The sequence below is a fragment of the Mauremys reevesii genome, linkage group 6 (genome assembly GCF_016161935.1).
Source record: "Mauremys reevesii isolate NIE-2019 linkage group 6, ASM1616193v1, whole genome shotgun sequence".
NCBI lineage: Eukaryota > Metazoa > Chordata > Testudines > Geoemydidae > Mauremys > Mauremys reevesii.
The window spans coordinates 71,255,720-71,273,767 of record NC_052628.1 but is presented as its reverse complement, the minus strand read 5'-3'; the positions used below and the strand labels follow the sequence as shown (position 1 = coordinate 71,273,767).

General features: G+C 42.5%; 1 protein-coding gene across 1 annotated transcript in view; it reads right to left on the bottom strand.

Moving 5' to 3' along the window:
• Positions 1 to 18,048, bottom strand: part of HSD17B4 (hydroxysteroid 17-beta dehydrogenase 4) — a 104,756-nt gene that overhangs the window by 11,376 nt on the left and 75,332 nt on the right. Inside the window, exons 19-22 of the mRNA XM_039544503.1 lie at positions 12,099 to 12,205; positions 9,985 to 10,071; positions 6,373 to 6,462; positions 2,023 to 2,161 (exon numbers count right to left, since the gene is read on the bottom strand). Of these exons, the coding sequence (XP_039400437.1) occupies positions 2,023 to 2,161; positions 6,373 to 6,462; positions 9,985 to 10,071; positions 12,099 to 12,205 (423 nt within the window). The remainder of the gene's footprint in view (positions 1 to 2,022; positions 2,162 to 6,372; positions 6,463 to 9,984; positions 10,072 to 12,098; positions 12,206 to 18,048) is intronic.

Sequence of the window (18,048 nt, the reverse complement as noted above, 5' to 3'; positions counted from 1 at the left end):
GTGGATAAGAACAATTTATCATCTTCCTTTTTATAGGAACCTTTTACATACTTGAAGACTTATTTCCCCTGTCAGTCTTCTCTTCTCCAGATTAAACATACACAGTTTTTCCAATCTTTCCTCATAGGTCATTTAATCATTTTTGTTACTCTCCTCTGGACTTTCTCAAATTTGTCCCTGAAGTGTGGTGCCCAGAACTTTTACCTGAGGCCTTATCAGTGCTGAGTAGGTTGATTCATATTTAGTTTGTGATCCACTACAATCCCAAGATCCTTTTCTGAAATTCTCCTTCCTAGGCAGCCACTTCCCATTTTGTATTTGTGCATTTGATTATTCCTTTCTAAGTGCAGTACTTGGCATTTGTCCTTATTGAATTGCATCCTGTTTATTTCAGATCATTTCTCCAATTTGATTGTCTGTAGGCAGGAGGTCCTCAAGGTTGAATGTTGTAAAATCTGCCTTCCTCCTATTTTGATTTAAAGAAAGATATTTGGCTTCTGGAGAACTTAATCTAATCTATTTAGGTACAGTAGAACCTCATTTATCCGAGCCTCCATTCATTTGGCTCTCCATATTAATTGAATCAAGGCTGACGGGCTGAGCCCCACTGACGGGCTGAAGCTCTTTGTCCATTCTCTAGATTATCTGAATTTTTGATTATCTGATCTTGGCCTGGTCCCAATTAGATTTGATAAATGGTGTTCCACTGTATTTTTAATGCATTTATCACCACCGTTATCTCAGTGCATCTTATTCATCTTCTACAAGGACAGCTCACTATGCCAGAAAGGTAAAATACAGCTGCCAAGCCACACTGGTTAAATATTCCGCATGATGTCGTGCCCATTAGCAGTAGCCTTGTTAGTCAGAATCTCAATTGTGAAGAACCGGGAAGAGGGAAAGGGAAATTACAAAAGTGACTACACCTTTCTCCCTGTAAATCAGAGAGAAGTAACAGTTTCTTAAATAATGTAGAGAAAGAGCTGATTTATGGAAGGCTCTTAAAGCCTCCCAGAATTACTGTTGGATTAAAATGGTGATATGTGATCAAAATGCAGCCCAATGACCAAACATAACCCATACAACTCCACCAGCCTCCCTCAACTTGAGGAGGTATAGCACATAGAGACTACAGTTCCCACTGTGCAAGCTTTCATCTTGCTCCAAGTGCCCAGGCCAATTAAGATGAAGCATTACAAGCTGAGGATTGTAAACTCAGAGTTGCACATCCACAAAGTGAGGGAGACTACAATCTACTTAATTTTATGTAAATGATGTGCAACTGTGAGGCTTCTGGTAAACTGCCAGTGTGGCCTTGGGACAAAATTTTGTATCCCTCTAGCAAACCATTCCAGAGCAGGAGGCAAAATAAACAGTAATTCCACAGGTTCCTGACATTCATTCATCTAAGAAAGAAAAAGATTTTACGTTTTACAGAAATATGTATCCTTGAAAAAACATCAGAGAGAGAGAGAGACCTCAAAACAAAATTTTAAAAAGTGAGAAATTTATTTTAAAACCCTGTAGAAACACAGATTTTCCTTATCTAACTACCCAAATTAAAGATCTCAAGGCACAAAGTTGTTGCAATTAAATGCTTTGGCTTCCATACAATCTAGACATTTTCTTGAGAAGAGGTAATAATGTGTAAGCCTTTAGCAAACTTTGATCTGACAGATTCTGAATAGGAAAGACTTGGTTAAAGTAGTACATTGTTCTAAAGAAAATACATGAGTGGAAACATCTTAAGAACAAATTTTTAGAGGACAACTTGTCTGTGCGTACACCCAAATAGGCAAAGTATATAGCTAAGTTTTTAGAAAGATTATTAACTATTATTATGGAACATTATCCCACCCATTTGCAAAAACTGTCACTTGTGCAATACACATTCAAATGAGAACTCCCATCTATTACTTCTGCTTACCTTTAAAATAGCAGGTCTTAATTGGTGGGAGTATAACTCACCTCACTTCATTAAAAAATGCATCAGGGCATTATATAAAAAAGCCTATGACTTACTCCACTGTGCTGCTGTCTCTCCATCTTTAGTGATGTCCCACTGGAATATGGCATTTACTTTCTTTACCAGCTGATTTCCAACCTCTTTGATGCGGCGACCAATTTCTTCAAACACAAGGTTACTCTGCAGCCCTGAAGCCTATAAAATAAAGTACATACAATTTTAAATGGAAAGCTACATTAAAAGGTAATAAAAGTATAACTATTGTTCAAACAGCACCCAGAGGAATCTATTCTGAAAAGTGATTAAATACACTAACTCCTCACTTTACGTCCTCCCGGTTAATGTCGTTTCGCTATTAGGTTACTGACCTATTAGAGAACATACTCCTTTCAAGTCCTGCAGTGTTCCCTTATAACTAGGGCCCTGCGCAGACACACAAATGTGTATCCGCATCCCATGCGCTATCTGCAAAAATTATCTGCAGATATCGGCGGATTTGCAGGCTCTAAACTGGGGGCCGGGCTGAGGTTCTGAGGCACCGAGGCACCCCCCACTGGAGCCCGGCTGAGGAGAGCCGCGTGCACAGTCGCGGACCCTCCACCTCCCCTTGGCCAGGCAGGAAGCCTGCAGGGCGGGGACACAGCGAGGGGCTGCTCTCAGCCACCTCCACCCCCGGCACCGCAGGCAAGTGGAGGGTCCGCTGCAGCCCCCCACGGCTCCCCGGCTGGGATCCATGCTGGCCTGGCCAAGGGGACGGGAAAGACCTGTGGAGCTGCCCAGGGGTTGCTCGGGCCTCATGCCCAGAGACCTGTGGAGCTGCCCAGGGGTTGCTCGGGCCTCATGCCCAGAGACCTGTGGAGCTGCCCAGGGGTTGCTCGGGCCCCATGCCCAGGGCAGGTGGAGGATCCACCGCAGCTCCCCATAGCTGCCCGCTCAGCTCTTACCATGGCCAGGCTGCGGCTCCAAATTGCCCACCTCCCCAACCGGAGCCAGACTGGGGAGAGCCGCGTTGGCAGCTTTGGGGAACCATGGCAGACCCTCCACCTGCCCTGGGCAGGGGGTGTGAGCAGCCCCTGTCCCTGTCCCTGCCCCCCCCCCTCCGCCCCCAAGGTAGGTGGAGAGACCCAGGCTCCCTGCAGCTGCCAGTATGGCTCTCCCAGACCCAGCTCCGGTCGGGGGATGAGGGGAGGGAGGAGGAGTAGCTCAGAACTGCTTCTTGGCCACAATAAGAGCAGGGCAGGCAGCTGTGGGGAGCCATGGCAGAGACCCTCCACCTGCCCTGGGCATGGGGCCCAAGCCCCCTGGCCTCCCGCTGCAGTTCCTCACAGCTGCCCACCCAACTCTTACCATCAGAGCCCTGCGTGGATACAAAATTTGTATCTGCATCTGCACTGCTATCCACAGAAATGGTCCATGGATAGCCATGGATATAAAGCGGATACCCGCGGATTAACTTATAACCTTGCTTGGCACAGGAGCTTGCCTGCACCCTGGCTGGAATTTCGGGTGGGTGGAGCAGGGCAAGTCCCCGTGCCTTGACCCCACTCCCCAGCATGAGCCAGGGCAGAACTGGGCAAGTCCCTGCGCCTCCACCTCGCTCCCTGGATGGAATTCCCAGTGGGCGGCGTGGGGCAAGCCCCCGTGCCCTGACCCCGCTACGCCCCTGCCTCAACCAAGCTTCACAATCATCATTGGTGAATAAAGTATTAAATTATTTTTTTAAATTATTTTAAAAACTTTTACTGTATACATATATAATGCCTTTTGTCTGGTGAAAAAAATTTCCCTGGAACCTAACCCCCCTAATTTACAGTAATTCTTATGGGGAAATTGGATTCGCTTAACATCATTTTGCTTAAAGTTGCATTTTTCAAGAACATAACTAGGACGTTACGTGAGGAGTTACTGTAAGATAGGGATGTCTCCCTCCACACGCAATAATCACATCCAGCATGTCTACATTAGACCGTAAATTCTATCTGGAAAAAAAAAATGTGTGGAACCGTTCCTGAGAACTATTTCACAAGTTACCTTTATAGTTCTTGTGATTTATCTTCGTAATTTAAATAATCCTGAGGGGAAAGCATATCTTAAAAGCCTTATAAATTACCTTTTAATTTATCTGAAGTGTAATCATGGCTTCCGCCCCACAAGGGATTGTATACACGAGTTATAGAATAAGGCATCATCTAAAAAATTGATTGCTTTTATTTTCAACATATTAACTTTCAAAAAATAGATTGATTTATAAAGTTTCAGTGTATTCATTTTGCCTTGGACAGTCAAATGTATATGCTATATCGAGTGCTTTTGGTGTTACACTGTTTGACTAATGTTAAATTTAAGCTATTATGTAACTAAACTTAAATATTTACATTTTGCATCCAGTTAGTCTTTTGTAAGCCTTTGACACTTTTTAAAAGATACATGGTTTAATGGATAAGTTTTTACATTTTAGCAAGCTGCTCCAATATTAACATTTTTATCTACTACATTTCATCCTACAGTCCAGTTGTCGGACTTAGGCAGAGTTAAAGGTGCCATGATATCTTTTATTCACCTTACTGTACGTAGGTGTATATAGATATTGTAAGTGTTGCAATGAGCATTACCTAACATTAAGATTGCCTGACCCATTCCATTATAACACATCATTTTCAATTGCTTATAACTTTTTCAAATTTCAACCATTCAGGACGAAGTTTTCCATGATGGCTGTCTGCCTTAGGCTGAAATATTTTGGAAAATTTGAGCAAAAATGCTTCAGCCATTTCTCAGAACAAGGTCAGAGAAATGTAAGCTGTTTTGCTTATGTTAAAAAATTCTTACAACCACTTCACAGAGAAGCTCTAGCACCTCCACACTCTGGAGCAGGGACTAGAAATTTGTCACAGGAATCCCTCTGGTCTAAGAGCTGCCCCTTTTGTCATCCTCTTGAAAATTTGTCAAAATGTAGTCAAGTTACAAGCCTCTGAAACCCAGTTTGCAGACACTGCTTAGAGACGTGTTAGAGTTTGACAGCTAAATTCTCTGAACATTCCATCTGTACTGGGCATGATCTAGCCCTGGACTGCAGGGAATATTCAGGCTTTTCCCTGCAATTGCTCCCCATAACAATGGGGGTGCCACTGTAGTACTGGGCACCAGAACTGAGAGCAGGGAGGTGGCACAGGCAAGCTTAATTCTGACATTTCCTAACTTTTGAGGGCTTGATTTTGTAGCCTTAATATTCTTTTCATGTCATTCTTATACGTAATATAGGATATATGCTATAATGGAACTTTAGCAACACTTTGGCATGAAATACAAGGTAGAATGTCATTGCTATGAACTTCAAATTCTAAGCCTAACAGTTTATTGTACTTGTTTCTACATTTTGGGATAGGCGTTATTGTCTGATAAAAGACAAATCTGATAAGGAGTAGAAATACTGTACTTTTAAGAGACAACTATACAAAAAAACAACCCTTACCAACCTTAAAGAAAAACTAAGATGGTCTACAATGGGTTGCATCCAAAAAGGATTTTTGCTGACAGTATACAATTGCCAAAGGTAGGCACATTGCAAATGTGAACTGGAATAGGGATGATGTGGTATGATCAGATGTGAATGTGAGGCAGACAAATGGAAACAAACTATTTAGCCACAGTAGTGCTGAATACAATCTGGATGAATCTGGGAACAGAACCACGGGACACCACTATGAGGAACAAGACTGTCTATACCTGGCTTATTATCATGCCATCAAAGAAATCTAAAACAGGAAGGATGAGACTCTCCAATATGCCACATGACTGAAAGGCTGAGAAGGTGTAAGGAGAAAGTTTTCTAGGAACCTGTCTTACATATTCTATAATTCCATTTCCATAGTATCTGAGCACCTCACAATCTTTAATGCATTTGTCCTCAGAACCCCCCTATGAGGTAGTGAAGTATTATCCCCAGGTCTTCAGAGGCCCTGACAAGCACCCCAACTCTCCCATTTACAATCTAGTCTGTGCCCCACCCTGACAATCATATCATCTAGGTACATCAAAGCAAATGCCTATACACACACACACACCCCCAGGAGCTATATTGTGAACCCCTTACTCACCTTGGTGAGAGTTATTCACTTGAGCAGCCTCCAACCCTTTTCTACAAAATAAACATTTCTCACTCCTTTTTATCTGCATTTTTTTTTAATTTGTCCCTTCCTTCTTTCTTCTCCTGTATTGTGGATCTTGACTTTAACTCTTCCTCTGTCTTTCTGTCCATTTTCCCTTCAATCTATAAAAGGATACTCATTTCTAAATGTACACAGTATTTTTTTCTCCTAAGTCTAGTATTTTGTACATTCTTTCAAAAGTAAAACCTAAGTGCGCTTCTCCACAAGTTGATCCATCTGAGTGTCTTTTTCCCCTACCTTAATGGGCTCTTTAGCTGAAGGTTTATCGAGGGTTGATGTCAGATCTACATATGCTCCTGCAATAGCAACTTCTCCAGTTTCTTTGACCTATTAAACGAAAATTCATATTCTGAGTGGAACATGCCAAGTAAAGGAAGAAGAGTTATACTGACCAAAAAACAGCTACATTTTAAAGCGACCAAGCGATCTCTCTCATGTCTTACGTCACAGATTAAAAAAACAAAACTTAAAAAGCTCCAGCAAAGGAAAAAAACAAAGGAAAATAAAGTTTGAAGTAAATTTGAAAGTATTGCTTTTACAAACAGTCCTAAAAAGAACAATTATGCTTGCTTTGATGCATAAAGAAAGCCCAAATATTATTATTATGATGTTTTTCTATTAAAATTACCACCACAGATTTTCTGGATAAGGCCATAATAGCAGGACACAAATAAAATAGCTTTTATATAACGCTTTTCTTTAGTAGATCTCAGAGTGCTTTAAAAAGGTTAGTATTATCTCCATTTTACAAACTGAGGCACAACAGTGATGTGACTTCCCCAGGTTCAATGAACAGGCCAATGGCAGAGCTGGGAATGGAACCCAGACAGTTCTTTTGAGTGCCGGTCCAGTGCTCTATCCACTAAAGAGCACTACATCTTCAACTGTCAGATCAAATTATTTCAAGGACATAGCTTCAATGCTGGGACATGGACCTACAAATAGACTATTTGAACAAATAGACTACAAATAGACTATTTGTTCAAATGAGCACTAAGCGCATGCTACTACTACACTATTTAACAAGCATGGCTAGAGCAATTTAATTATATTTCTTTTCTAAGGAATTTTTAAGCTTTACTTTTTTGGATAAGGAAAAATATTTCCCCTTGGCCTAAAAAGACACCAACTTAACCATCAACTTAAAAATCATGCTTTTATTTGAAAATGTACATCTGTTGTTACAAACGACAGGTAAGGTTACTTGTTTACATAAATAATAAGTTCACAGCAAGCTGGGACATGAATCTACCCTGCACTAGCCTACCATTGACTACCTGTCTCTGTGGACACCACTGATGCACATTAACACTTTATTGATGCGCTTTGATTTAGTCCTGTTTCAAAGACTAGATCAAAGAGCATTAACAAATTGTTAATACATGTTAGCAGGGTCCACAGGGACAGGCTAGATTCACATCCCAGCTTACCGTGAACCAAATGTTTGTGTAAACAAGCCCTGAAATAGTTCAAAGAGAAATGATCTTGCTCTATTTTTCTGTTTATTTACTTTATGCACATATGCTTTTGACAGCAGTTTGTGTGTAGTCAGTTTCACTACCTTTGTGGGTCTTTAAGGCAGCAACAGAGAAGAACTCAAATATTTTAAGAAATAGGAAAATGGATTCTTTGCTGTGAAATGATAAAAATGACAGAACTCATTTTTTCTAAGAATTGGATTTCAACTTGACATTGCCTCTTTAAAAAGAGACTATAGATTCATTTAAATAGTATTTGTTAAAAAATGTTGTGCACAAGCCTGTTGTTGAATAATTGCAGAATCTTACTGACAAGACTCCATCCTTCCCTCTTGTTTTGTTGTTTCCTTCACTGCATTCTATGTGAAAGCATAAGCTCCTTGGGGCAGGGACTATGTGTAATTTATACTGTCAGGTACCTAAGCTACCTCTTGCTATAAAATAAAATAGATAAGGGAAACTAAGCAGAGATCACAAATATCCAAACAGAGGCCTCCAATTGGCCTAGTAATCATATATCCTGACCTGGAACCTTTCCACACAGCTGACTTAATAAATCCAATATTAAGTAACTGATGGTTAAGGTTAAGATTTTTTCAGTTATTTTTAATAAAAATCATGGACACGTCACAGAAATTCACGGGAGCCCAGGACCTGTCTGTGACTTCACTAAAAATAACTGGGGAGCAGCTGCAGCCTTGGTGGAAGCCGAGCGGGTATGGGGGCCCACCCAATCCTGGCTCCAGTCCCAGGTGTGGGGCAGGGGAGCATAGCCCTCCTGGCTCCAGCCATGCCAGGGGAGGAGGGCCAGAGGGGCACGGTCCCAGCTGAAGCAAAAGACACGGAGGTATGGTAAAGTCATGGAATCAGTGACTGCTGTGACCTCTGTGACTAAACTGTATCATTACTGATGGTTCATAAAACCTATAATAGGATGGCCTATATACAATGTTTTAGAATACATTAATATTTGCATTGGTGCTTCGCTGAAGTTTAGGACTAATGTATAAGTATTCTTTGTTGAAACTTTTGAAAATAATTAAAGGTGAGGTAATGCAAGGCTGGGATGCCAACTGCTGCTTGTTCCTGAAAGTCTGTGAACTTTAATCCAGCAATCTACATGTGTGAGAACAAAATGTATGCCTGGTTCCTTTTCCCTTCCCCAGGAGTTTTGTATCTCTTTGAAATAAGCTCATCTGCTGATCAGAACATAAGATCCTTGAAAGAGTTGGTAGGGTCTTTTTCCCTAATACGTGCACAGTGGCGAGCACACCCTGGCCATCATGAACATTACAGTATTTTATTAAGGCATCCAAAGACTTCCAGCCTAAGCACCAAAAACCTAACTGTACTATACTTAACAGCTTAGTATTTTAAAATAATATATGAAATACAGAGAAACTACAAGAAACCTTCAGTAGACATGCACAACACACACACATTTGAGTTGATGAATTCGCTTAATATTACGGCACTGCTTCCCCTTGCAAGATGCTCAAGCGGTAGAGAAAGAAAAGCAAATCTACACTGCCTGATAAGATGAGATGGAGAGGAGGGAGAAGGGAATTGACTCAGACACAACAGGTTTGATAAGAGAGATAAAAAGCTTGAAGATGTAAGTGGCAAGAATATCCAAGAAATCGGCAGTTTCATTTATTGTGTTGATGAAATCAGCCAAGGAAAAACTGTAAACCCAAAATGATTCATATCATGTCTAGGGGCTTGGCTATGCACACAGAGGTACCAATTTAACTTATGGCATGATTTTAAACTGATTTAGTTAGTTTAGTTTAGTTAAACCAGTACACAAGATTGTGGGGACACACTCATTTTGGTTTAAACCAGGCTTATTAAGGCTTAGTTTAAGTTAACTTGGTGCAGCTCTTCTGGTAGAAAAGACCTTCAGAACAGGTTTAAGCTAAACCATAACAAAATAGCATCTACCCATAGGTTTGCACCAGTTCAGCTAAAGTGGTTCAGCTAAACAGGTAAAAATGTGTGCGTTGACAAGGCCTAAGATATAGGCATTGAAGATAACCACTTGCAGTTTTCACATTTTTCCCATCATTAAATATATATAAACCTCAAAAGCTAGATTTATAAAAGCAGTACAATGCACTTAATTTGGAATCTTAATGCTATAAAAATCCCTAAATTAATGAGTTCTTATAGACAATGTTATTTCCAGCAACTGCATATGCAATCTTGATGACAACAGAAAACTATTATTAAATGGAGAAATGAGGTGAAGTGATAAAGACTTCTTTTCTTCAGAGCTATGATTGAAGAACCATTTTGTTCCCGCAACAGAAAAAAAAATACTTTTAACATCCTTTGCTAAAGCCCACAGCCTGAGTCTCACTCTTCTGACCTTGGTTTGAATGTGAATTCTGTTTCCCTCCTTCCACATCTCTGTTTGCAGAGTTTGTCCCGGAAAGACTGGTTTTACAAAACGAACCTGCAAAAAGAAAGGGTTCAGATAGCCTTATTTATTTCTAAATAAAATATACATTTCTAAATAAAAACATTCAGCAGTAATACTGATTTGCATGTATCCAAATATGCAATCTAGAGCATAAAATCAATTGAAATAGAAAAAAAGTTCAGAAAACATGTAATTGTCAAAGCAGATTATCTAGTAATTAGAGCCGTCAAAAGATTAAAAAAATTAATTGCAATTAATCATGCTGTTAAACAATAACAGAATACTATTATAAAAATATTTTTGGATATTTTCCACATTTTCAAATATATTGATTTCAATTACAACACAGAACAAAGTGTACAGCGCTCACTTTATATTTATTTTTATTAGAAATATTTGCACTGTAAAAATAAAAGAAATAGTGTTTTTCAATTCACTTAAGTACTGTAGCGCAATCTCTTTATCATGAAAGTTAAACTTACAAACGGAGAATTATGTACAAAAATAACCGCATTCAAAAATAAAACAACGTAAAACTTTAGAGCCTACAAGTCCACTCAGTCCTACTTCTTGTTCAGCCAATCGCTCAAACAAGTTTGTTTACATTTGCAGGAGATAATGCTGCCCACTTCTTGTTTACAAAGTCACCTGACAGTGAGAACGCGTTCGCATGGCACTGTTGTAGCCGGCATTGCAAGACATTTACGTGCCAGATGCACTGAAGATTCGTATGTCCCTTCATGCTTCAACCCACCACTCCAGGGGACATGCGTCCATGCTGACGATGGGTTCTGCTCAATAACAATCCAAAGCAGTGCAGACCAACAAATGTTCATTTTCATTGTCTGAGACAGATGCCACCAGCAAAAGCTGATTTTCTTTTTTGGTGGTTCGGGTTCTGTAGTTTCTGCATTGGAGTGTTGCTTTTTGAAGGACTTCTGAAAGCATGCTCCACACCCCATCCCTCTCAGATTTTGGAAGGCACTTTAGATTCTGAAACCTTGGGTCGAGTGCTGTAGCTATCTTCAGAAATCTCAAATTGGTTCCTTCTTTGTGTTTTGTCAAATCTGCAGTGAAAGTGTTCTTAAAATGAACAACATGCTGGGTCATCATCTGAGACTGCTATAATATGAAATATATGGCAGAATGTGGGTAAAACACAAAGCAGGAGACATACAATTCTCCCCAAGGAGATCAGTCACAAGTTTAATTAACACATTTTTTTTTTAACGAGTGTCATCAGCATGGAAGCATGTCCTCTGGAATGGTGGCCAAAGCATGAAGGGACATACGGATGTTTAGCATACCTGGCACGTAAATACCTCGCAATGCTGGCTACAAAAGTGCCATGTGAATGTCTGTTCTCACTTTCAGATGACATTGTAAATAAGAAGCGGACAGCATTATCTCCCGTAAATGTAAACAAACTAGTTTCTCTTAGTGATTGGCTGAACAAGACATAGGACCGAGTGGACTTATAAGCTCTAAAGTTTTACATTGTTTTATTTTTTGAGTGCAGTTATGTAAAAAAACAAATCTACACTTGTAAGTTGTGCTTTCACAATAAAGAGATTGCACTATGGTACTTGTATGAGGTGAATTGAAAAATACTATTTCTTTTGTCATTTTTACAGTGCAAATATTGTAAAAATCATATAAAATGAGCACTTGTATTCTGTGTTGTAATTGAAAACAATATATTTGAAAAGGTAGAAAAACATCCAAAATATTTAATACATTTCAATTGGTATTCTATTTAATAGTGCGATTAAAACTGCCATTAATTTTTTAATCACAATTAATTTTTTTGAATTAATTGCGTGAGTTAACTGCAATTGACAGCCCTACTAGTAATATTTATAGAAACTAGCTACAGCCATGAAAATACATAGAGTATTAAGTAAAAGCAAAATTAGTACTGTCATTGTGGCAAGCTGATTTAAAGTAAGTTTGCATGGACAAACCTAAAGTCTGTTTCCACCTTAGGAAATGTAATTAACAGGAACTACTCCTTAATAGCAGAATAATCAAGGAAAAGAAATTAACTGCCAAGAACAGACCTTAATTGCCTTGAATCTGGTCACATCATTATTTGCAAAGTGCTTCAAAACATGCCTGGCAGCAAAACCAAATGAACACAATCCATGCAGTATGGGTTTCTGAAATCCTGTTTAAAACAAACAAAAACAAAAACATTTTTTTGTTTTAATGTACATGTTTTGCTCTCCTTTTTCAAGGGCCTACTTTGTTATATAGAAATGTAGGGCTGGAAGGGGCTTCAAAGGGTTATCAAGTCCAGTCCTCTATGCTGAGGCAGGACCAAGTAAACCTAGACCATCCCTGCCAGGTGTTTGTCCAACCTGTTTTTAAAAACCTCCAATGATGGGGATTCCACAACCTCACTTGGAAGCCTTTTCCAGAGCTTAACTACCCTTAGAGCTAGAAAGGTTTTCCTAATATCTAACCTAAATCTGCCTAGCTGCAGATTAAAACCATTAATTCTTGTCATACTTTAGTGGACATGGAGAACAACTGATCACAGTCCTCGTTATAACAGCCCTTACCATACTGGAAGACTGCTTATGTCTTCTTTTCTCAAGACTAAACATACCCCATTTTTAAAACCTTTCCTCATAGCTCAGATTTTCTAAACTTGTCACCATTTTTATTACTCTCCTCCGGACTCTCTCCAATTTGTCCATATCTTTCCTAAAGTGTGGCACACAGAATTGGACACAATACTCCAGCTGAGGCCTCACCAGTGCCATGAAGAGTACGACAATTACTTCCGCAGTCTAACATTCAATGCTCCTGTTAATACAGCCCAGAATGGTATTAGCCTTTTTCGTAACTGCATCACATTGTTGACTCATATTCAATTTGTAATCCACTATAACCCCCAGATGCTTTTCAGCAGTACTACCTAGCCACTTATTCCCCATTTTGCTGTTTTGCATTTGCATAGTTATCCTTCCTAAGTGAAATACTGCATTTGTCTTTACTCAATTTCAACATGTTAATTTCAGATTCTCCAATTTGTCACGGCTGTTTTGAATTCTAATCCTGTCCCCCAAAGTGCTTGCGACCCCTCCCAGCTTGGGGTCATTCACAGGTTTTATAAGCAAACTGTGTATTCCATTATCCAAGTCATTAATGAAAATATTGAATAGTACCGGGCCCAGGACTGAGCCCTGTGGAACACTGATTGATACTCCGAGTTCAATGTGAACCATTGATAACTACTCTTTGAGTAAGATCTCTCTAGCAGTTGTGCACCCACCTTATAGTAATTTCATCTAGACTGCATTTCCCTAGTTTGCTTATGAGAATGTCCTGTGGGACTGTGTCAAAAGCCTTACTAAAAATCAAGATTTATCACATCTACTGCTTCCCCACTCTCCACTAGGCAAGTAACTCTGTCAAAGTAGTAAATTAGGTTGTTTGCCATGATTTGTTCTTGACAAATCCATGCTGGCTTTTCATTATAATCCTGTTATCCCCTAGGTGCCTACCAATTGATATTTAATAATTTGTTCCAGTATTTTTCCAGGTAGTGAAGTTAGTCTGACTGCTCTATAATTTCCTGGGTCCTCTTTGTTCCCCTTTTCATAGATCTGTTCTACATTTGCCCTTCTCCAGTCCTCTGGGACCTCACGCATCTTCCATGAGTTCTTGAAGTTAATTGCTAGACTGCATCAGCTAATTCCTTATGTATCCCAGGATGAATTTCATGGGGCCTTGGCAACTTGAATACAACTTTATCTCAACAGGTTAAATAATATTTATATATTTCCCTATTTTGTTTGCATTCCTTCCACTTGTTGTTAATATTAGTTCACATTAAATGAGACACATAAATAGAGAACTGGGGAGTATCCCATTGAAATAGCCTTTGTTATCATTTATTATTTATATTATAGTAACATAAGTTCCAATCAGAACTGCAACCTATTATGGTATATGCAACGCAAGACACAGAAGTAGACATGATTCCTGTCCTGAAGAGCTGATAATCTATGGAAACAAGGAGACATTCAAATAGAGAATATTTTTCTTAATGACTATATAGCTTCTATAATTATATACATATATTTAAATATGAATGGAGACTACAGGTAGGGCTAGTTACGCTACCTATTGAGGTTGCCTGGCACGTCCCATTATAAGTTGCTGTTTTCAGGTGCTTACAGCTTTACCAACTTTAACTGTTTGGGCTGAAATTCTCTATGCTGGATGTTCACCTCAAAATTAATTTTTAGGAAAATTTCAGCCAAAACAGTTCAGCCATTTCTGAGAACAAGGCTAGGGAAAAATACGATTTTTATCTACATTAAAAAAATACTGGCAAACTTTTTTTGGAAAAGCACTAGTGGCTCTACGCGCTAGGGTTGCCAACTTTCTAACAGCACAAAACCGAACACCCTAGCCCCGTCCCTTCCCTGAGGCCATGCCCCCCGCTCACTACATTCCCCCTCCCTCAGTGGCTTGCTCTACCCCACCCTCACTCACTTTCACTGGGCTGAGGCAGGGGCCTGGGATGCAGGAAGGGGTATGGGTTCCGGGCTGGGGTTGGGGATGGGATGAGGGGTTTGGGGTGTAGGAAGGTGCTCCAGGCTGGGGTGGGTCTGAGGGATTTATCGTGTAGCAGAGGGCTGTGGGATAAGACAGGGAGTTGGGGTGTGGGAGGGGATGAGGGCTCTGGGCCAGGGGTGCAGGCTCGATGGTGGGGCTGGGGATGAGGGGTTTGGGGCATGGAAGGGGGCTCCAGGCTGGGGCCAAGGGATTCGGAATGCAGGAGGGTTGAGGCAGGGAATTGGGATGCAGGAGGAGGTGAGGGCTCTGGACTGGGGCTGGGGATGAGGGGCTTAGAGTGCAAGAGGGAGCTCCAGGTTTGGGGGGGCTCAGGGCTGGGGCAGTTGGTTGGGGTGCAGGGGGAGTGAGGGATCTGGACTGGGGCCAGGAATATGGGGTTTAGGGTGCAAGAGGGGGCTCCAGGTTTTGGGGGGGCTCAGGGCTGGGGCAGGGGGTTGGGGTGACTGAAGGCTCTGGGCTGAGGGTGGGCTCAGGGATGAGGGCTGGGGCTCGAGCTTGGGGCACGGCCTTACCTCATGCAGTTCCCAGTCAGTGGCGCAGAAGGGGGGCAACTAAGGCAGGCTGCCTGCCTGTCCTGACACCGTGTTGCGTGCGCACTGGATGTGGACAGCAGATGCACTGCTTGGGGGGTGGAGAGAGAGAGGCTCTGTGCGTGCTGCTCTTGCAGCAGCCACCGCTCCCCCTAGCTCCCATTGGCCTAGGAGCTGGACCTGCTGGCTGCTTCCAGGCCGCAGCGCAGTGCCCCAGGACAGGTAGGGATTAGCCTGCCTTAGTGCCACACCACTGCTGTCCAGACTTTTAATGGCCCAGTTGGCGGCGCTGACTGGAGCCATCAGGGTCCCTTTTCGACCTGGTATTCCAGTCAAAAACTGGACACTAAGTCACCCTACTAGGCGCTAGAACAAGGATCTGAAAATTGACAGAGGATAGTCTTTGTGTCAGCAATGTGACTTTTGCCATTTCTCTGAAAATCCACCCAAATGTGGCCAAGTTATAAGTCTTCGAAAAAAATGGCAGTTCGTGCATACTTGGTACTGACTAGCTAGAGTGTAACAGCTAAAATCTCCGAAGACTGTTCCCGCTGAGCATGCTCGAGACACTCACAGCAACAGGACTGTGCATGAATCAAGACCACAACTGAGCATGCTCCCTTCTAGGTCAGGAGCTCAGGGGCAAAGCTGGATTTTCCCTGTAATGGCTGCTCCTGGCCATGCGAGTAGAGGCATGCACCAGGTACTGAACTTAAGAGCAGGGAGCTTGTCTCTCCTGCCTCTCAATGTACTCCTGCTGGCATCCAGGGAGTGTAGAGGAGGAAGCCATATGATTCATCTGAAGAGGGGACAATAGCTGGACATGGGAGGAGACAAAAAAGTAAACTGGAACAAGGAGTCTGGTGAAACTGAGGGTACGTCTACACTACGGGATTATTCCGATTTTACAGAAACCGGTTTAGCAAAATAGATTGTATAAAATCGAGTGCGCGCGGCCACTAAACACATTAAATCGGTGGTGTGCGTCCACAGTCCAAGGCTAGCATCGACTTCTGGAGCATTGCACTATGGGTAGCTATTCCGTAGCTATCCCATAGTTCCCGCAGCCTCCCCTGCCCCTTGGCATTTCCGGGTTGAGATCGCAGTGCCTGATGGGGCAAAAATCATTGTCGCGGGTGGTTCTGGGTAAAGCCTCACCCCTCCCTCCCTGAAAGCAGCAGATAACCGTTTCGTGCCTTTTTTGCTTTGTGAACTGTGCAGACGCCATAACACAGCAAGCATGGACCCTGCTCAGCTCAATACTGCAATCGTGCATGTTTTAAACACCTCGCACACTCTCGTGCAGTCTATGGTGAACCAGGACCTTCAATCCGAGGCGATGAGGCGGCGGATACGGCAGCGTGGCGATGACAGTGATGAGGATGTAGACACAGAATTCTCTCAAACCGCGGGCCCCTGCGCTTTGGAGATCCTGATGGTAATGGGGCAGATTCTATCCACTGAACGCTGATTTTGGGCCCGGGAAACAAGCACTGACTGATGGGACCGCATTGTGTTGCAGGTGTGGGACGATTCCCAGTGGCTGCGAAACTTTCGCATGCGTAAGGGCACTTTCATGGAACTTTGTGACTTGCTTGCCCCTGCCCTGAAACGCCATAATACCAAGATGAGAGCAGCCCTCACAGTAGAGAAGCGAGTGGCGATAGCCCTGTGGAAGCTTGCAACGCCAGACAGTTACCGGTCAGTCGAGAATCAATTTGGAGTTGGAAAATCTACTGTGGGGGCTGCTGTGATGCAAGTAGCCAAAGCAATCACTAAGCTGCTGCTACGAAAGGTTGCAACTCTGGGAAACGTGCAGGCCATAGTGGATGGCTTTGCTGCACTGGGATTCCCTAACTGTGGGGGGGGGGGGCGATAGATGGAACCCATATCCCATGTCTTGGCACCGGAGCGCCAGGGCACCCAGTACGTAAACCGGAAGGGGTACTTTTCAATGGTGCTGCAAGCACTGGTGGATCACAAGGGACGTTTCACCAACATCCACGTGGGATGGCCAGGGAGGGTTCATGACGCTCGCGTATTCAGAAGCACTACTCTGTTTAAATGGCTGCAGCAAGGGAATTACTTCCCAGACCAGAAAACAACAGTTGGGGATGTTGAAATGCCTGTCATTATCCTGGGGGACCCAGCCTACCCCTTGATGCCATGGCTCATGAAGCCATACACAGGCAGCCTGGACAGTGGTCAGGATCTGTTCAATTACAGGCTGAGCAAGTGCAGAATGGTGGTGGAATGTGCATTTGGCCGTTTAAAGGCGCGCTGGCGCACATTACTGACTCGCTCAGACCTCAGCCAAACCAATGTCCCCATTGTTATTGCTGCTTGCTCTGTGCTCCACTATCTCTGTGAGAGTAAGGGGGAGACCTTTATGGCGGGGTGGGAGGCTGAGGCAAATCACCTGGCTGCTGATTACGCGCAGCCAGACACCAGGGAGATTAGAAGAGCACACCAGGAAGCTGTGTGCATCAGAGAAGCTTTGAAAACGAGCTTCATCAATGGCCAGGGTACAGTGTGACTGCTGTGTTTGTTGATGAACACCCACCCCCCTTGATTGACTCATTCCCTGTAAGCAACTCACCCTCCCCCTTCGAGTACAGCTTACTTATGCAAATAAAGTCACTATAGTTTAAAAATCATGAATTCTTTATTAATTCATTATAACAAGAGGGAGAGAAGTAAGGGTGTGGTTTGGGAGGAGGATAGGAGGGATGGAGAAGGCCAGTAAAAAAATTTCACAGCAATGACAGCCTTCTGGTTGGGCTGTCCACGGGGGGTGGAGTGGGCGGGTGCACGGAGCCTCCCCCCCACGCGTTCTTACACGTCTGGGTGAGGAGGATGTGGAACATGGTGAGGGTTGAGGGTGGTT